General features: G+C 36.7%; 2 protein-coding genes and 1 long non-coding RNA gene across 9 annotated transcripts; 1 reads left to right on the top strand and 2 right to left on the bottom strand.

Annotated features, from left to right (window-relative positions):
* Positions 1-1,465: 1,465 nt before the first annotated feature.
* LOC306859656 (suppressor of IKBKE 1-like) lies at positions 1,466-6,072 on the bottom strand. 6 transcript variants are annotated; one of them, XR_013783319.1, is made up of 6 exons: positions 5,709-6,070; positions 4,251-4,356; positions 4,038-4,180; positions 3,016-3,129; positions 2,117-2,936; positions 1,466-1,651 (listed from the first exon to the last, which is right to left on the bottom strand). XR_013783319.1 is itself a non-coding variant. In XM_079400801.1 (5 exons), exons 1-5 carry the CDS (start codon positions 5,862-5,864, stop codon positions 2,814-2,816), a joined length of 642 nt encoding a protein of 213 aa, XP_079256927.1. In that variant the 5' UTR covers positions 5,865-6,072; the 3' UTR covers positions 1,466-2,813. The 6 variants fall into 6 exon arrangements, 2 of the variants coding, with proteins under 2 accessions (XP_079256927.1, XP_079256928.1); XR_013783320.1 differs by having other exon boundaries at positions 1,466-1,560; positions 2,171-2,936; XR_013783321.1 differs by having other exon boundaries at positions 1,466-1,557; positions 2,171-2,936.
* Positions 5,756-10,041, top strand: LOC306859657. Of its 2 annotated transcripts, XR_013783323.1 has the most exons (4): positions 5,812-5,949; positions 7,317-7,455; positions 7,576-7,626; positions 9,910-10,041. It is a non-coding gene; the product is annotated as an uncharacterized lncRNA (long non-coding RNA). The 2 variants fall into 2 exon arrangements; XR_013783324.1 differs by lacking the exon at positions 9,910-10,041 and having other exon boundaries at positions 5,756-5,949; positions 7,576-8,849.
* LOC306859655 (iodotyrosine deiodinase) lies at positions 6,655-10,203 on the bottom strand. Its single transcript, XM_079400800.1, has 5 exons — positions 9,873-10,203; positions 8,554-8,757; positions 8,268-8,427; positions 7,570-7,726; positions 6,655-7,472 (listed from the first exon to the last, which is right to left on the bottom strand). Exons 1-5 carry the CDS (start codon positions 10,054-10,056, stop codon positions 7,290-7,292), a joined length of 888 nt encoding a protein of 295 aa, XP_079256926.1. The 5' UTR covers positions 10,057-10,203; the 3' UTR covers positions 6,655-7,289.
* Positions 10,204-20,327: the final 10,124 nt, after the last annotated feature.

Genomic DNA, 20,327 nt, shown 5'->3' with positions numbered 1-20,327 from the left:
TTGGTTTTGATTGCTTCTTATGTCCTCATTTGTAAGTCGCTTTGGATAAAAGCTTCTGCTAAATGACTAAATAAAAATAAAATAATAATAATAATAATAAAAAAGTATATATATATATATATATATAATATAAATTTTCATTCAATATTAATTGCAGCTTAATAATCAGACATTTTAAAAGTGTTAAAAATATTTTTTCTAAAAAATAATATCTCTAGTTTATTTTAAATGTAAATTGAATAATTATATACTTAGTGAATTGAATAACCAACTATTACAATATATATATGTGTATATATATATATATATATATATATATATATATATATATATATATACTGAACAAAATTATAAACGCAACACTTATGTTTTTGCCCCCATTTTTCATGAGCTGAACTCAAAGATCGAAGACTTTTTCTATGTACACAAAAGGCCTATTTCTCTCAAATATTGTTCACAAATCTGCCTAAATCTGTGTTAGGGAGCACTTCTCCTTTGCTGAGATAATCCATCCACCTCACAGTTGTGGCATATCAACATGCTGATTAGACAGCGTGATTATTGCACAGGTGGGCCACAATAAAAGGCCACTCTAAAATGTGCAGTTTTACTGTATTGGGGGGTCCGGGGAGGTCCAAAACCAGTCAGTATCTGGTGTGACCACCATTTTCCTCGCGCAGTGCAACACATCTCCTTCGCATTGAGTTGATCAGGTTGTCCACTCCTCTTCAATGGCTCTGCGAAGTTGCTGGATATTGGCAGGAACTGGAACACGCTGTCGTCTACGCTGATACAGATATCATTAGACAGATTTGTGAACAATATTTGAGAGAAATAGGTCTTAGATCTTTGAGTTCAGCTCATGAAAAATGGGGGCAAAAACAAAAGTGCTGCGTTTATAATTTTGTTCAGTGTGTGTGTGTGTGTGTATATATATATATATATTTATTTTTTAAAGGATAAACATATTAATATAATTTTAAGTATCACAAAAGTTACAAATTTGGAAATAAATCTAAGACTAAAACTAAAATCAAAATATTTCAAAACATTGCTTATATTTTAAATTAGATTATATTTTTATATTTTCTTATGTAGATAGATAAAATATATTTAACAATTTTATTTAAAATAAACTTAAATATAAACTTACAACTTTAATATACTGAAATATTTTGAAATAATTTTAAATTGTAATCTTTTTCGGATATTATGGGTAAACAAATGTAAAATATATTTAATGGAAATTTTCATTAAATATTAATTATATGCAATGCAAATGAATTAAAACAAATATATCCCTTTAGTTTATTTTACATGTAAACAGAATATTTATATATTTAGTGAGACTGACTGTCACACCGTATGATGGTTTCTAGGTTTTAGAAAACTTTAAGACATTCATACAATATCATACTTCTTTTATCACATAAACATCAACCTTCTGATGAAACATAAACTCATGTTTAAACTTGAATACTTTATTTTACATACTGTGTTATACAAAATAACAACTGCGGTACATACACTATATTGCCAAAAGTATTGGGTCACCCCCTTCTAATGAGCATGTTTGACTACTTTAGTCATTTCTATGAGAACAAATCTTAATGTTAAAGCATATAATGATATTCTAGGGAATTGTGTGCTTCTAATTTTATAGCAAAAGTTTGGACAGGACGCTTTTCTATTCTAACATTACAGTACCTCTGTGTATAAGACACGGTTCAAAAAGACATGATTGATTGAGTCAGTGTGGAAGAACTTGACTGGTCTGCAGAAAGCCAAGTCCTGATCCCAGCTGAACACCTCTGGTGTGACTTTATATGCAGACCTTGAGCCAAAGACTCATCACCAAACACCAATGACTTGTATAGACACTATAAGGACAAAAGTGTTAGAAACAGTTTTGAAAGTGTCTAAAATGACTGTACCCTTATATAGGGTACCTTAAGTCATTGGTGTTTGGTGATGAGTTTCTTTTTGAACCGTTCCTTATACACAGAGACACTGTCATGTTAGAATAGAAAAGGGTCCTGTCCAAACTGTTGCTTTAAAATTAGAAGCACAAAATTCCCTAGAATATCATTATATGCTTTAACATTAAGATTTGTGCTCAGAAATTACTAAAGTAGTCAAACATGCTCATTAGAAGGGGGTGACCCAATACTTTTGGCAATATATGATGGCTTTCCTGAGATGAAAATACAACAATTTACAATAAAAAGACTGGCAAATGCTTAGAGGCAATTTTAAGAAGATTCTCATCGCAAAACTGTGTACATGTTACAAGACGTACGAGATTATCACATCATACTGTTGAAAGATGCAATACTGCTGATAAATACAACTTTCTTAATGATGCAGCTATCTTATGCTGACGCTAGTTAATAGGTCTGTTAATAATTGTTTTCACAAATAGAGTGTACTCCAAACACAATTGAATCATGTGACCTCAAAAGTCCTATAATGCTGCTAAGGCTAAATCAAATGAAGACAAAAACCTAATTTGAAAATAAACCTTTTTTTTTTTTTTTTTGAAAATGCAACTAGAAATAGAACCGGAACTGACCTATAATGCACATTTGCCTAAAGTTATTAAGCATAAAGAGGGGATACGTCTTTCCTGAACAAAAACATTAGCATCATTAATAACAAACATCAGAAAGTGCATTATCGGGCAGCAGGAAGTTAAACCACCGCCAGAACGGTTCAATTCAACACTAGAGAACCCAATACAGATATTAATGTCAACAGACACCAGGTCACCTGACACACAAATATACAAACTGCCATCTAAAGTAGCATTTCCTCTACTGGGGCTCTTGTTTCTTAGGGCTCTCAGCTGCCATCGCTGCTGGGTTTGTCTGCTCTCTATGTGGTCTCACGGAGCTGCTGCTGATGGACAGCAGGCCCTTGAGCTCCTTGTTTTCAATCTGCATCAAGAAAAAGATGTGTTACATGAACATACGAAAGCAGAAATGATAAGCTGATGAATTACAATAAAGCCATTACTTCGAGCTGTGCCAGTCGCTCTTTTACAGAGCAGTAACGCTGGTCATCCATCTGCACGGCCTGACGCATTACTTGACCCATTTCACAGATCCGCTCCAACTGGCTTTGAACCTCCTGGAATAAAGGCTTATTTTAGGTTTCATTCTGCCTGATTTTTGAACATGACAAACTTTTAAAGGCATAGGTCACCGAAAAATGAAAATTTGCAAAAAAAAAATTATTTACTCACCTTCGGGCCATCTAACATGTCAAGTTTATTTCTTCAAGGGAACGGATTTAGAGAAATGTAGCATTACGTCACTTGCTCACCAGTGGATCCTCTGCAGTGAATGGGTGCCGTCAGAATGAGAGTCCAAACAGCTGATAAAAACATCACAGTAATCCACAAGTAATCCACACCACTCCAGTCCATCAGTTAATGTCTTGTGAAATGAAAAGATACATGTTTGTAAGAAACAAATCCACCATTAAGATGTTTTTAACTTTCAGCTAAAATGTGAGTCCTGTATTCATAATACTGCTTTCTCCAGTGAAAAGGTGTCTCGTCTGAAGCAGTAGAGAGATATGCACTGATCAAACAGCATTTACAAGCAAAAATAGCCCAAAACAAATATGTCTGTGGATTTTGATGTGAGAGCACAACAGGAGATGGACGTTTTCACTGCAGGAAGCATCATCATGAATTATGGATTCATATTTCAGCCAGAAGCAAAGTTAAAACACCTTAATGATGAATTTGTTTCTTACAGAAACGCAGCTTTTCGCTTCATAAGACATTAATCGATGGACTGGAGTGGATTATTGTGATGTTTTTATCAGCTGTTTGGACTCTCATTCTGACGGCACCCATTCACTGCAGAGGATCCATTGGTGAGCAGGTGATACAATGCTACATTTCTCCAAATCTGTTCTGATGAGGAAACAAACTCATCTACATCTTGGATGGCCTGAGAGTGAAGACATTTACAACTACTTCTCATTTTTGGGTGAACAGTTCTTTTAAGAAAGCAAAGGTCTGGCACCTTGGCATGATCCTGGTGAAGGCTGAGCACAGGTTTGGTATCCAGCTCTTTCTTTTCCATCATCAGCTGAAGCATCTGTTTTCGGTATCGGCCCATGATCAGCTCTAAAGCGTACTGGTGCTCCTCCAGAGAGAGCCAGAGCTCTGTGAATAGCACAAAGAGCTGAATCAGGGATTCCCTTAAAAAAATGCAAGACACTTTGAAGAAACTTGCCTCTGTTCTCGTGCTGGAGGTCTTTGATTTGGGTGTTCTCCTGGGTCAGCAGGACGTGAGGTTTGTATCTGGACAGCTCCTGATACTCTGTGCTTTCCTCCATGTACTAAATACAGGAAAAACAGAAATTCGTAATGGGTAGTTATCAGTTATTCTTCATTTATTAGTTATTAGAGACGCACTATATATAGGGTTCTAGTGCTGCAACAGCTAAATTGACAACAAATTTGATTATCAATTCATTCAGGCTGCACACCATGTGTCTATAGATTAAAAAAAATCTGATTAATCAATGAAATAATCAATTGATTAATCATTTATCAAAATAATAGGGCTGCAACAACTAATCAATAAAAGCAACAATAATCAAGAATGAAAGTAAATAAGAACTTGATAGATTATTTAAAAAAAACATCACACACACATATATGAATATATAAACAATATCAGATTAATTAAAGAAATAAACAACAGACTAACCAATAATTCAAACAATTGTTAGTTGCAGGGTTTTCAATTTTAAACAAGGTTTTACATTTATTATTATAATAAAATTCAATTCAATCCAATATGCAGCACAATGCAAAAAATATTAATAAATATTCTTCATAAAATTCAACTGTCAAGCTTGTATATTATAATTTTTTTATTCTTAATTTCACTTTTGAGAAAAATTAAGACAGATTTAATGTTCATGACAACATTATAGATTTATATTATCAGGCACAATATCAGTTATGAGCATTAACACAAAAAAATATTAACAGTAAAATGTTAATATTGCTGTGCATTCCAAGCTGCTATCCATATGTTCAGACCTCTGAGGTTTACACTGTAAATAATAGTTTTTTTACTTTGTGACTTTTTAAATTATTTATTCAAGATATATTTACATGAGAAGAAAATAACTTAAGATATAAGACGTATGAACATATGTCTGTATGTTTTCAAAGAATGTGTTTATGTTAAAACAAGAAAGATTGATGGTAGTCAGCCGTCAATGAAGTAAGAAAAATAATATTTTTTCTCCTTTGAATTAAGTTTATTTTTCTTACCCTGAGTTTTTTTTTTTTTTTTTGCATACACTTGATTTTTTAGTTTTTTCCGCAGAAAACAAGACCTAATGTAATTTTGCTTTTTGTAAATGTTTTGTGATTTTGGAATATTTATATATAAGTTATATGTTTCGGAGTAAAACAATGATTTTTGCAGTGTAGTGTCTCGATCAAGGGCAAAACAGTGACAATAATGAAACTGACGTTACCCATCCGGCCTTTGGTTGACGAGTCCAGATCTTACCCACTAAATCCCCTACTGTGCATCAATAAATGCCTCATATTGTGCGATGTAACGTTACATGCAATAACACATGCACACAACTGTAATCTGCGCCGTGCATGCTCTTAGAGGTCATGTGTGTGCTCTGTAGGGTGGTCAGTAAGAGATTTCATATCATGCCTTGTCAGGAAGGGTGTTTCCGACCTCCTTCATGCTGTGGATCTTCTGTCCGAGGACGCTCGACTGCTCGATGAGAGTCTCCGCGGCAGTGTCGTGCTCTTTTAGCCGCTCCAGCAGCGTCCGCGCGTCGCCCAGCACCTTCTCCAGCGAGCACATCTCCACCGGCTTCAGTTAACACTCACACTACACCGCTGCCCTGACCCAGCCTGATGCACAACAGTCGGATTAGAAAAGCGTTGAGGTATAGTACATATTTATTGCCTTAGATCGATCACAAAACACAAATCTAGTACGGCAATCGATTAAAGAAAGCTGTCAAGTAAAAGAACTTCCTGTACTAGTCAACGTCAAATACGTCATCTGTTTTGAACTCCTTGTACGCACTGAGATGTATTTTCAAAATAAAAGCCTTGTTTGGGTAAAATAATAATAATAGTAATAATAAAACAATAAAAGTACTTGAATTCATTTTATTTTCTAAACAAATTATAAGTTATATTTTAAAAATAATTATTATATTATATAATACAATTATATACATTTTTAAAATATTATTTATTATATAAAATTCACATATTGACGTGTTTACACTTTCTGTTGAAATATTCTACAAATATCTTACACAAGTTGATGATATACTGTCATTCTCTCAAATCTGTTTATATTAATACAAAAAATATCAAAAAGCTTTCATAAATTGTGTCTGCATAAAAACATGGGATAGAAGAAAGTTGCAAAAAAAAGTTGTTTAGATAAAAATAAAAGTACTCAAAATTATTTAAAATTATAAAATAAAATCATAATATATATAGATAGATAGAAGATAGGCTATATATACTTGACCCTCTAACACTAGCATTTCTATTTCTATTCTACTTGTTTTCTTGTTAGATTTTTATTTATTATTTTAAAAAACTTGCTACATGTACTGCGTTAGACTAACGGGGACTTTTTACAGTACTTTATTGCTCTTTTGTTGGTTTTGATTACTGTATGATGTATACACACACACACACATACATATACATATACATAGTGTTTATACTTTTCCTACAAATAGCTTATGCATAATTGTCTCTGCATAAAAAGATGGGACAGAATACAGTATTTCAACATCTAACAAATGATGACACAGTTCATCTTTAACTGTATATGCTTTGTTACAGTAATAACCCCATAGTGGACTGTAATTTAGAGATGATTATTTAAAAAAAAATGCAATACAAATTGCATTATCTTGCAATGACTGTAAAATAAACATAAAGCCCTTTCAAATATGTCAGTGAGTGTGAAGAAAACACTAAGGAGCATTAGCATGGGAAACTGCAGACATGTACTTTACTTAATGTTTTGCATAAATCACAGCAAATTCATAATATATAAAGCATACATTAATAGAGCCATGCAAAATGTGAAACTATGTGTAAACTATTACTGTAGCATCCCTTTACGGTAAGGTATAATAAAAATAAAGCAGTAAGAAGAGAACATTTGGCCTGATTTGAATAGCACTTATATTCAAAACTGGTCTGTAAATTGGTCTTTTTATGGCATTACATTTGTTTATAGCAGGTGATAATCTCACACAGACACCATTATGTCATTTAGGTCCTTGCGTTTGAGGTCAGGCACTTTGGCGTCAGATGCAGGGTAGCCAACAGGAAGCAGAATTAGAAGCTTCTCATTGGCCGGTCGCTGGAGGAGGGACCTGAGCTGTGGGCCGCAGTTCAGAGGAGTCGTCGTCACGGTAACCAGCCCCACATTCTAACACAATAAATGTGAACAATGCAGAGAACAATGGAATATTCCAAGTCATTCAAATCAATTAAACAAATGTTTGATTTGTGTTTTTGCGCCTGACCTGCAGAGCAGCCAGCAGAATGCCACAGGAAATGGACACGCTGATTTCATTGTAATAGTGAGTCTTTTTCTTGCCACTGGGCAGAATTCCATATGTCTGCTTAAACACTAGAATCAGATACGGAGCCACATCCAAATACTCCTTCACCCAGTTTGTCCTGTGAAAGAGAAGTTTACTTGTTTGTAAGTCTTTATCGTTATTTAGTGAATTCTAAATTAGTTCCAGAGAAACTAATATGGACGAAACTGAACACAAAGGGCTCTAGTAACACAGGAGTTTATGAAAACATTGTACACATATAATAATTATATCAATGAGCAAATATAATATCTATATTTATCTGTAAATCCTACCAAAAATCCCATCAATAAATAATATTTACAAAACTATACACTGTAATTTAATAATAATAATAATAATAATAAATGATGACCAAACACCAATGACTTGTATATAAGGGTACTGTCATTTTAGACACGTCCAAAACTGTTGCAACAAAGATGGAAATACAATTTTTAAATACATGAATTATGTTTCCATCTTTGTTGCCACAGTTTTGTTAGTGCCTTTTTCTGTTCTAAAGAAGGGGGTGTCCCAACACTTTTGGCAATATAGTGTAGTAATAGAACATTAATAAAAACTAATAAATATTATGCATGAAACTATATTATGTAGTCTCTTGTCTATTTGAAACACACCTCAGTTTCTTCAGGTCATGGACCCACTTGTCTCCCATCCTTTGCTTGTAGTTTATTTCCTCCTCCTCCTCAACAATCTCTCTGATCTTGTGTTTGACATCTGCATCAGACACCAACACAAACGTCCAGGGCTCAGTGTGAGCTCCACTCGGTGCAGTGCCTTACACACACACACACAGTGAATAAGTACTGGAGACAGAGGTTTGCCTTTGAATTCTTTTGTCTTTTGAGCTGAATAGCGATTAACCACCTCTGTCAAATTCAGCCCTGATTATGATTGCATTACCTGCAGTGCGTATGACATTGTCAATCACTTCTTTTGGTACCGGTTCTGGACTGATGAAGCGGACAGACCGTCTCAGATTCATGAGCGAGTAGAACTTCTCAGAACGCTCCAGCATCTCAGTAGCAGAGTACTGAGCTGGGGTGTATGGGATATGGGGTAGGTTTTCTTCCTCTGTTGTGTCTAGCCAATCATCATCCTCCTCCTCTGTGCACAGATTTAGTCAACAACACTAATAAACACAATTTCACATCGGGATGAGCATGGCAGTCTCGTGTCTTTAAAGGAATAGTTCACCCAAAAAAGAAAATTCACTGACAATTTACTCAACCTCATGCCATCCAAGATGCAGATGAGTTTGTTTCTTCCGTTTAGATAAATTTAGCATTGCATAACTTACTCAACAGCGGGTTCTCTGCAGTGAATGGGTGCCGTCAGAATGAGTTTTTAATCAGCTGTTTGCACTCATTCTGACGGCACCCATTCACTGCAGAGGATTGCATTGGTGAGCAAGTGATGCAATGCTATATTTCTCCAAATATATTGCCATGAAAAACAAATGAACAAATTCATCTACATTCTGGATAGAGTGTGAGTTTCATTTTTGTTTCATCAAATTCTCTACTCTTTTTTTTTTCTTGTTTCGAAAATGTTTGAATATGTTATCTAATGGAAGAACATTGTTATATTTGAAAAATATGCATATATGCAATTATGAAACATAAACATAATTGTTCAACAGACATTAAAAGGCTATTTTGAAAGTGGGCTGTAATAGAACATGTTGCAACGTCTTAAGCAAGACTTATTTGGACTTGAACCTTTGCATTCGGTTCAAAACTCTTTCCCAGCATGGAGTTCTTACCTTCTTTGAGATCTCAAATTTTAAGATCTCTTCAAAAGTTCTGCATCAATACGCTCGACTTGGTGCCCTCTTCAAAGACATCTTCACATAAATGCTATTGTGTGGAGGTTATGGTTATGGTCGAACCATTTGTTCATTGAATTGATCATGTGCTTTACTGCTTTACATCCTGGTGTACTTTTGTACAGTTTATAAGTTTTGCATAAATATATATTTTTATGCATAAGAGGACTTATGATGGGTTTTGCAGATGTTTGTGGCAAATCAAATATTTTTGCAAACACTACATTTTCTGAAAACATATGTTTTAATTTTTAAGGTAAAATTAGAAGCATGTATAGACAGGACAGTGCATGCAAAAGTAAAAGATTCAGTCAAATTCCTGTAACTTACTACACTTATTATTGTAATTTGTGTTTTATTAGTGATGATGTGAGTGTAGTGAGATAGAGAGTACCGTTGTGTTTTCTGCTGATTTCTGTATCATCCTGCAGATCCTCGTCCACCCATGGTCTGGCTGTCTGGTCTGAACGCTTCTGCTTTGATCTGGGCTCTCTCCTCTGGGAGTTTTTGAAGAGAAACCCGATAATCACACACAAAACCGCCACGAACACAGGAGTGAGAGACGAAAACACCGCCATGATGAACGAGTGAAGTCTGGAGAAGGAGTTTCTCTCAAGTTCACTCAAAGGGGAGGGACTCACTGTCTTCTGTTAATATTAAACAGCTCCCAGTGAACATATTCACACTATTGCAAGATTTGATTACCGCACACAATAATTCGTATATCTGTAATACTTTTAATAATTATAAACTTAGTTTAGAGTTATCAATTATTTCATATTTTTGTAATATTAACAATAATTTAATAATTAATAAAAATCTATATTATATTCAGTCTGCACGTTACATCCACACGTGACCATCTTTATGAATGAATCATTCATTCAGCCGATTCATTCAAAGACGTTGATTCAATCAGGAATGAATCACCACCACCTCGATATGAGCAACTATTGGATTCTTTAGTGACTTCTTTTGGAAATATTTGGTGGGGCGACACGGACAAAGTGAAATGTAAGTTACTTGATGAACTTATTGTTTATTGAACTCTTGTATAAAAGCAATATCGTGCCCATCGAGATACATCAAGATAATTTTGATATAACAGCACTCTTGCTTGTCTAATACTGCTTAAATATATCTTACATATTAAATATATATAATATATTTAGGATACGTGAAACATATATCTTATTCAAATCATATTATTGTACACTGAACAAAATGATAAACGCAACACTTTTGTTTTTGCCCCCATTTTTCATGAGTTGAACTCAACACAAAAGGCCTATTTCTCTCAAATATTGTTCACAAATCTGTCTAAATCTGTGTTAGTGAGCACTTCTCCTTTGCCGAGATAATCCATCCACCTCACAGGTGTGGCATATCAAGATGCTGATTAGACAGCATGGTTATTACACAGGTGTCTGCCATCTGCCCTGTACAGTGAAAACCGGGATTCATCCGTGAAGAGAACACCTCTCCAAAGTGCCAGACGCCATCGAATGCGAGCACTTGCCCACTCAAGTTGGTTACGACGACAAACTGCAGTCGGGTCGAAACCGCAGATGAGCTTCCCTGAGACGGTTTCTGACAGTTTGAAATTCTTTGGTTATGCAAACCGATTGTTGTAGCAGCTGTCCGGGTGGCTGTCTCATACCACGTCAAGCCTGTTCATGTCAAGCCTGTTTTCTAGTCAAGTCAAGTCTGTTTTAAGTCGAGTCTTCGTTGGATTATGTTTGGATTTGGGATTTAACCACTTTGTAAATAAACTGCACTTGGGTTCATACTACACTCGCCTTCAGTGGACTCCCTCGTTACAGAATACACAACCCTCACAATGAACCCAGCAGTTGCACGTCTCCTCTGCCTGCGTCAGGGCAACCGGGCTATAGAGGAGTATGTTGCTGATTTTTGTGAACTTTGTCAATTGGTAGATTTTAATGACGTGAACCTTAAAGACATTTTTCGTTCCGGTGTTAACGAACCCCTTCGTTCAAGTCTGCCTGGGGGAACAATTTGTTGGTCACTGTAACGATATATTGACTTTGTTCTGCTTTTGGCTGGGTTCACCTCTGACTGTGGGAATTGCGGATGAGGAGCCCCGCAATTGTGCTGTACCTCCACCAAAGCCTGTTAACCGAGAACCTGTCAACATCACGCCTGCTACGCCGAGGCCTGCTCACGTCATGCCTGCCACGCCACAGCTCGCTAATGTCATGTCTGTTACCCCAGGGCCCGCTCATATCATGCTGGTTACTCAGGAGATTCTCCATAACATGGCTGCTATTCAAGAGCTCCACCGTAAGATAGCTGCCACGCAGGAGTCTCTTGGGAAAATGGACGCAGTTCTAAAGTCTGCTCACGTCATGCCTGCCCAGCCAGAGTCTGCTCACGTCATGCCTGCCCAACCAGAGTCTACGGGGCCTGCTCATGCCACGCCTGAGTCCCCGGCCACGATGGCCGCCACGCCTGAGTCCCCGGCCAAGATGGCCACCAAAATTTCCCCAAGTAATTTTTTTTGGGGGGGCTATAGTACCCAAGCTCCTGCTAATGGGGAGCTTGGGTCTGGATCTAATGGACGCATGGCTGGCGTCTCTGACCTCCCTCTGAATACCGCACTGCCTGTGATGGCGGTTGCCATAGGGTGCGTGTGGGCTGCACACTGTGCTCCTGAATCCTTGTCCTGCCCTGTCACGGCTATGAAGGCCGTTTGTGAATCCTTGTCCTACCCAGTCACGGTTATGGAGGCCGTTTGTGAATCCTCGTTCTGTCCTGTCACGGCTATGGAGGCCGTCTGTGAATCCTTGTCCTGCCCAGTCACGACTATGGAGGCCATCTGCAAATCCTCCTCCTGCCCTGCCACGGCCATAGAGACCGTCCATGAACTCTCGACCTGCCCTGTCACGGCCCCTGGGACCATGGGGACTCTCTCTGTGTTGTCTGTCTCTGCTCTCCCTGTGTGGTCTGTCTCTGCTCTCTCTGTGTGGTTTGTCCTTGTTCTCCTCAGATCCCAGATACTGTCATGGTTTCCTGCCCAGACGGCTTCCCTGCGGTGGTCTTCCGCTCCGTCCTGGTGGACTCTGATCCCGTCTGCTCCGCCCTGGTGGGCTTTGGTCCCGTCTGATCTGCCCTGGTGGGCTCCGGTCCCGTCTGCTCTGCCCTGGTGGGCTCCGGTCCCGTCTGCTCCGCCCTGGTGGCCTCCAGCCCCATCGTCTCCACCATGGCTCCCTGCCTTGCCTGCTCAGGCCTTGCCTGCTCCGCCATGGCTTCCTGCTCTCCCAGGCCCGCCGTTGCCCCATGCTCCGGGTCCTGTTCCCCTTCATGGGCCAGGCCCACCATCATTCCTCCCATTCTGCCTCAGCTTCACCACCCCCTGGACGTTTTTGGGGTTGTTTTGGGTTTTTGTTTGGGCGTCGGGAGCCGCCCTTAGAGGGGGGAAAACGTAAGGTCTGTTTTGGGTTTTGTTTCTTGTTCATGTTTTCATGTCTTTTATTTTGAAGTTTGGTCATGGTTCCTGTTTGTGTCATGCTTCCCTTGCCCTCATGTTTCATTGCTATTGGTTCCTTTGTTCTATGTGTCATGTTCTGATTGGTTGTTCTTGTCATGTGACCCTCATAGTTTTGTATAAGTTTGCTAGTTAGTGCAATTGTGCCTTGTCGTGTATTATCGTTGTACCTGCTGTTGGTGAGTTTAGTTTGTTCATGCCATGTCTGTCTCATGTCATGTCAAGCCTGTTCATGTCAAGCCTGTTTTCTAGTCAAGTCAAGTCTGTTTTAAGTCGAGTCTTGGATTGTGTTTGGATTTGGGATTTAACCACTTTGTAAATAAACTGCACTTGGGTTCATACTACACTCGCCTTCAGTGGACTCCCTCGTTACAGGGGGCAAAAACAAAAGTGTTGCGTTTATAATTTTGTTCAGTGTATATTATTGTATTGGCTCATAAGATATAGCAACATAAATGATTATAAATAACTGATTTATAATGAAATAGTAGGCCTCTACTGATTCTGAAATGCAAAAATAAGTGAATAAATAAATAATATTGGAGGTGCTGCTCTCATTTAAATCTCCTTAAAGTATGCTCCGCATCAAAATCAACCAACAAACATATTTTTCTTATAACTGCATGGGATTTTCCATAGATAAGACATGAATATCTAGTAAAGTAAATTACACATTACAGACAGAATTATTAGATGGTTTAGGGCATATTTAATTTTTCACTGGTGTGCTTAGACTGCAAGAAATCCATCACAAAACAGCTATTGAAAAAAAAAAACGAGCAAATATCAGAGCCACAGTGCTGTTGACATGACATTTATTAATTTAATTGTAAATCTCTCTCTCTCTCACACTCACCATGATATTATAATTTTCACATCTGAATGATGAGCTCAAAGTTAATTTAATGATATCAATCATAATAGCAGATAAAAATAACAGTCCTTCCCAGAGGTGCATTTCATATCACAAAATGAAAATGGTCTATCATTACTACACTTTTGCCAATGTTTACAATTTCCCTGTGGAGACTAAAGAAAACGTACGTTCTGATATGCAGTTAGCAATATGAAAGCTTATATTAATTTACTCACTTAGGATTTATGTTGTCATACACCATTGATGGTCATTTAAAGGCCATGCAAAGGACATTTTGTAGTAGATGTTGTTCTGTTGTTGCTTTTATTATGGAAATCATGTCATTTGCGTCACTGTATGGTGTTTTTCTCACAGACATGAAATAATCAAAACAGATGGCAGGCGGTATGCACTGTCTTGACTCTGTCTGCAATAGTGTTGTTGCTTTACACACGCACACACAAAGGCACATGTTTACTTGCATGTTTTTAAGAGCTCTTAATCTGCTTTACAGTAGCATCTGTGACCACACTAGCGTATCTGACCTGTATATCAGATCATCAGTGTACCCAAAAATGAACGCTTTCAGAAAATTGATTTACCATCAGCCCATCCAAGATGTAAATGAATTTGTTATTTAATCAAAACAGATTTGGAGAAATTTATCATTACATCACTTGCTCACCACTGGATCCTTTGCAGTGAATGGGTGCCGTCAGAATGAGAGTCCAAACAGCTGATAAAAGCATCACAATAATCCACAAGTAGGCTAATCCACACCACTGCAGTCAATAAATGAAGCGAAAAGCTGCGTGTTTGTAAGAAACAAATCCATAATTAAGATATTTTAACTTTAAACTATTGCTTCTGATTTCCATAATCCATAATAACGCTTTTTCCAGTAAAACAGTCCATGCCCTGTTGTCCTCTAACATCAAAATCCACTCACATAATTGTTTAGAACGGTTTTGGCTTGTGAACTTGATCAGACGGGATGCCTTTTTCACTGGAAAAAGCAATAGTATGATATAAAGAGGACCCATATTTAACCAGTTTGAAGTAAAAAAAAATAATAATAATAATGACTTAATGACATATTTGTTTCTCACAAACGTGCAGCTTTTCACTTCAACATGTTATTTGATGCACTTGAGTTGTGTGGTTTTGTGGATTATTGTGATGTTTTTATCAGCTGTTCTATAATTTTTAAAGATATGAAATGTACAACATCTGAAAGGCAATTCATTTCTGACATTATTTCAATTCATGTTGCTATTTTTACTGTTTGGTGATTCAGCCTTGACGCTGAACACAGTCATGCTGTGATGGTTAGAAGATCTCAGAAACTCATTTGCGATAATTACATTTCAGTGTGAGGATAACAAGTGTGTCTAACACCCAATTTCTGTTTGAAAAGGGAGACGAATTTCTGCCTAGTCAGATTTCAGCATCACACATCCATATCACAACCATGTCATGCCTTCCAATCTCAGCATCACTCTAAGCCTGACTGAAACCAATATGAAAGTAACAGAAGTAGTAAAAACTATTTTTATATTATGAATATAATTTTTTTTTTAAATGATCAGTAAAAAGCAAGATACTTAATACTCTAATCTAGCAGGAACTACTTTGCAAGTTAAATGTCAGCTGAATTGCAGCTATTAGTGTGGCTTTGATAATTGAAGTAAATGTCTCCATTTTGACTGAACAGTTTGGTCTATTTTTATCCCCTAAACTAGTTTCATCATAGTTGAATAGAAAACCCTTTTCACTGCCAGTTTACAGTCATGTTATTGTAGCTCTGATATATCAGTCCACTGGACTATAGAAATAGTTCCTGGAGTTCAGCTGGTATACCACAGAAACACAAGGTCATCGGTTTAGTATGAAGTTTCTTCAACTATGTGCACTTTTGGACAAATAGAAAATACAGTTTTTATGTCCCCACTAAATTTACTTTGTTTATTAATAACAGTCCAGCTGTTGACACAGTACATGATCAAAGGAGAATTCAGTCTTTTTTTTTTTTTCATTTCCACCACAAAATGATGTATTGTGTTTTATAGGGTTCTAGGTTTCATTTTTATATTTTAATTTTAATTTTATTTTATTTCAAGTTTTAACAATTTTGTTGTTTGTTTTTGTCATTTTTATTAGTATTTTTTACATTTTAAAAATATGTCTGTAGAGTTTATTACATATTATTTTACTTAAACTAAATGAAAAACTAAACTTCATTTTTCAAAAACTCAATCAAAAACTAAATTTCATTTGTTGCCTTGGCAGCTGAAATATATATATATATAATTATTTTTTTACTGTGTATTTTATTTCAGGTAATACAAATATTTTTATGGTTTTAGTTAACATCATAACCCTGGTAGAAATTATTTTAAATTTTTAAAAGATATTTTAAATATTTAAAAAATAAAATGCCAGTCTCCTTTGACTCGCTAAGGCTAAAAACACTTTATTAAAAGTAAAATTGTCTGGCAGATATTACAGCATAGTTTTTAATCTATAAAACTGTACTGATGTAAATATTTTTTCACACAGTAATAGATTTTCATAGTTTATTGAAAGTCTGGGACAAGGAAATGTGACCTTCATTAAAAAAATTAAATATAATTAATTAATTAAAAAAACCCTGGGACAACAAAATGACCAGAATGGGTAAAAAACAGCCATAACTTGAAGCAGTACTTTTTGCTAGTAGTGGAACAGGAGAATTACAGCAGCTCTAATAATAGTAGCCGTAGTACAAGTGTAGTAGTGCTGCTGGAACTGAAGGCTGCTGTAATGGCTATAAAGTGAATGGAGTCTGATAGCACTAGCGGTATTCCAGTACTTACATGTCTCTAGAGACAGACTGTGTTTACTGGAGTGAAATAAACCAATTACAGTACACACGCAGAAGCTCACGGTCATGTGACAGCAGTGGGGTTGTATGCGTGTTCCTGAAGAGCTTTCAGGCCTGGCGTTTCTCCACAGATCTGGGTCAATGCTGAGCAGTTTAAATATTAAACAACAAAAACACAAGTCTGCATCCGCTGCTCAAAATATATTGGCCTCTACAAGTAAGATTTTCTTCAAAAATAAAACATGATTAGAGTTTGCAGTTAATGGTCACATGTTATCTATTTAAATTACTTAACTGAATTCAGTTTAAATCTCTTGCTTGGATTTCGAAACACTAAGATTATTGTTCTTGTTTCCATGTCTAGGTTTCTGTGTATTTTCAGATAAGATGGTGTGTGAAGGTTTATTGGACTACTGTTCTTTTGATTATCCTAATGCACCAGTTTATCAATAGGAAGTTTCTTCTGAGCAGAACAAGCATTCAAGCACTCAATATTAGCTATTTTTTTTAACTAATGTATAAAAGGAATATTACACTCACAATTGCTCAACAACACTCTTATTCAAGAAGATTCAAGATTTTTTATTTGCCACATATACAATTATACAGAGTATAACCAGCAGTGAAATGTAGGTCAGGTCCGCTCCAAGGACAGTGCAATTATATAGAATACAAATATTAAGAAAAAGAAAAGTAGAAAAATAAGAGGAATAAAATAAAATAAAAGATAAAAAATATAAATATAAATGTACAGGTCGGTATGTTGTTGACTTAAATAGTAATAAGAGGAATGTGCAAAAAGTTGTCCAGGGTATTTAAATAGCAGCAATATGAGGTAGAGAAAAATTATGAATAGCTTATTGATATAGTGGTATATACATGGAGTCATGTGATGTTATGACACAGAGTTAGAGTTTAGGAGCCTGATGGCCTGGGGGAAGATTCATGTGATATTGCTGATATATGTATATAAACATACAGACACATGTATGTGTGAATGTATTTATGTATGTATCTATCTATCTACAACCTGAATTCTGGAAATGTGGGGATGTTTTTTAAATATGAATAAATTGAAAACTAAAAGACTTTCAAATCACATGAGCCAATATTTTATTCACAATAGAACATTGATAACATAACAAATGTTTCAATGGAGAAAGTTTACACTTTTATCCACTAAATGAGCTCATTTCAAATTTGTTGCCTGCTACCGGTCTCAAAAAAGTTGGCACGGAGGCAACAAAGGGTTGAAAAAGCAAGAGTTTTTGAAAAGATTCAGCTGGGAAAACATCTAGCAACTAATTAAGTTAATTGACATCAGGTTTGTAACATGATTAGCTATAAAAGGGATGTCTTAGAGAAGCAGAGTCTCTCAGAAGTAAAGATGAGCAGAGGCTCTCCAATCTGTGAAAGAGCATGTAAAAAGATTGTGAAATACAATGTTCCTCAACGTCAAATTGTAAAGGCTTTGCAAATCTCATCATCTAAAGTGCATAACATCATCAAAAGATTCTGAGAAACTGGAGAAATCTCTGTGTGTAAGGGACAAAGCTGATGACCTTTGTTGGATGCCCGTGGTCTTTGGGCCCTCAGATGACACTGCATCACCCATCAACATGATTCTGTCATTGACCGTACTAAATGGGCCCAGGAATACTTCCAGAAACCACTGTCGGTAAACACAATCCGCCGTGCCATCTGCAGATGCCAACTAAAGCTCTATCATGCAAAAGGGAAGCCATATGTGAACATAGTCCAGAAGCGCCGTCGTGTCCTGTGGGCCAAGGCCCATTCAAAATGGACTGCTTTAAAGTGGAAAAGTGTTTTATGGTCAGACAAGTCCAAATTTGACGTTCTTGTTGGAAATCACAGACGCCATGTCCTCCGGGCTAAAGAGGAGGGAGACGTTCCAGCATGTCATCAGCGTTCAGTTCAAAAGCCAGCATCTCTGATGGTATGTGGGTGCATAAGGTATGGGCACCTTGCATGTTTTGGAAAGCACTATGAATGTTGAAAGGTATATAAAGGTTTTAGAGTAACATATTCTCCCCTCTGGATGACGTCTCTTTCAGGGAAGGCCTTGTGTATTTCAGCAGGACAATGCGAAACCACATACTGCAGCTATTACAACAGCATGGTTTGTCCAGGTGCTGAATTGGCCTGTCTGCAGTCCAGATCTTTCACCTATAGAGAACATTTTGGCGGAATATTATATGAAAAATACGTCTAAGACAACCACAAACAGCTGGAAACCTATATCAGGCAAGAATGGGACCAAATTCCAACTCCAGAAAGTCATAACCTCGATGCCCAGATATCTTCAAACTGTTTTGAAAACCAGAGGAGATGCTACACCATGGTAAACATGCCCCCGTCCAACCTGTAGCAGGCATCAAATTTGAAATGAGCTCATTTTGTGCATAAAATTAAGATTTCTCAGTTTAAACATTTGTTATCCATGTTCTATTGTGAATAAAATATTGGCTCATGTGATTTTGAAATTCTTTAAGTTTTAATTTTATTCAAATAAAAAAAAAAAAACATCCCAATATTTCCGGAATTATCTTTCTCATATAATTATCACAATCATTTTTGATGAGCACTTAACTGAAAACTGCATTAAATTGTCAAAAGCTCATTCATTATGAATAGATTCATTTTTAATGATTCATGTAACATTTAGCTTGTTTTGATCAATGAATGAATTATTTTGTTTCTTTGGGACAGTTTTCAGAAATGCACAAATGCATGAATGAATATTGTCTTCATGGTGGTTCTGGGAAATGCAGAGGGGAATGTGTATTTTAAATTCTGTTGCATGTGGCTTTTTAATCTTCCTCGCTTGGCAAACCACTGATTGCATTGCTGGGTGGCAGATGCTACAGTTCTGTCTTCTCCTGTCCTCTGGTACACGCACTCTAATATTGGCATGATAGATATGAGAGTTAGAGAAACAAATGAATGAGACAAGAGGAGGGTGAAAGAAAACGACATGCAAAGAGGACAACAGTGCAGGAAAAGAGCAAAAGAGATGCCTGTCAGAAAACGAAGGGGGAGGATGAGAATGCTGACCCGGTGCTTGATTTAGAGAATACATCAGCTGAAAAGAGTTAAACTGGGCAGCCTCAGTTAGCCCACATCACATCTTAATATGATGCTATAATGGTCGACAACAGCACTGATGACAATCAAATTAGACCTCATGGCTCGTTTACTTGCATAGAGACCCTGATACCCTTTCAGTCTAGATTGTTGATTGAGCTAAATGGAATTTGAATGGATTGTGTTGCACATCTGGAGGGTCCAGAGCACACGCCTGTCATTAGACATTCTCCTCACATGCACCTCCCAGTCTCAATTATGCCCCTTGTGAACGCGCATCCAGAAAGTGGGTCAGGAAATTTAAAGGGGAAGTGTTGCTATAGAGTCTCATGCGTTTAAGTATCTGTGCTCTTTAACTATACTGAACATGAAGGACAATCATTTTATTTTCTTAAATAAATGGTCCACCCCAAAATTTAAAATTCTGAAAATGTACTCACCATCCAAGATGTAGATGAGTTTGTTTCTTCTTAGGATCAGGTTTGGAGACATTTATCATTACATCACCTGCTCACCA

The sequence above is a fragment of the Barbus barbus genome, assembly GCF_936440315.1.
Source record: "Barbus barbus genome assembly, chromosome: 40".
Classification (NCBI taxonomy): domain Eukaryota; kingdom Metazoa; phylum Chordata; class Actinopteri; order Cypriniformes; family Cyprinidae; genus Barbus; species Barbus barbus.
Note: the sequence above shows the minus strand (reverse complement) of the source record. Positions and strands in the feature narration are given on the sequence as shown.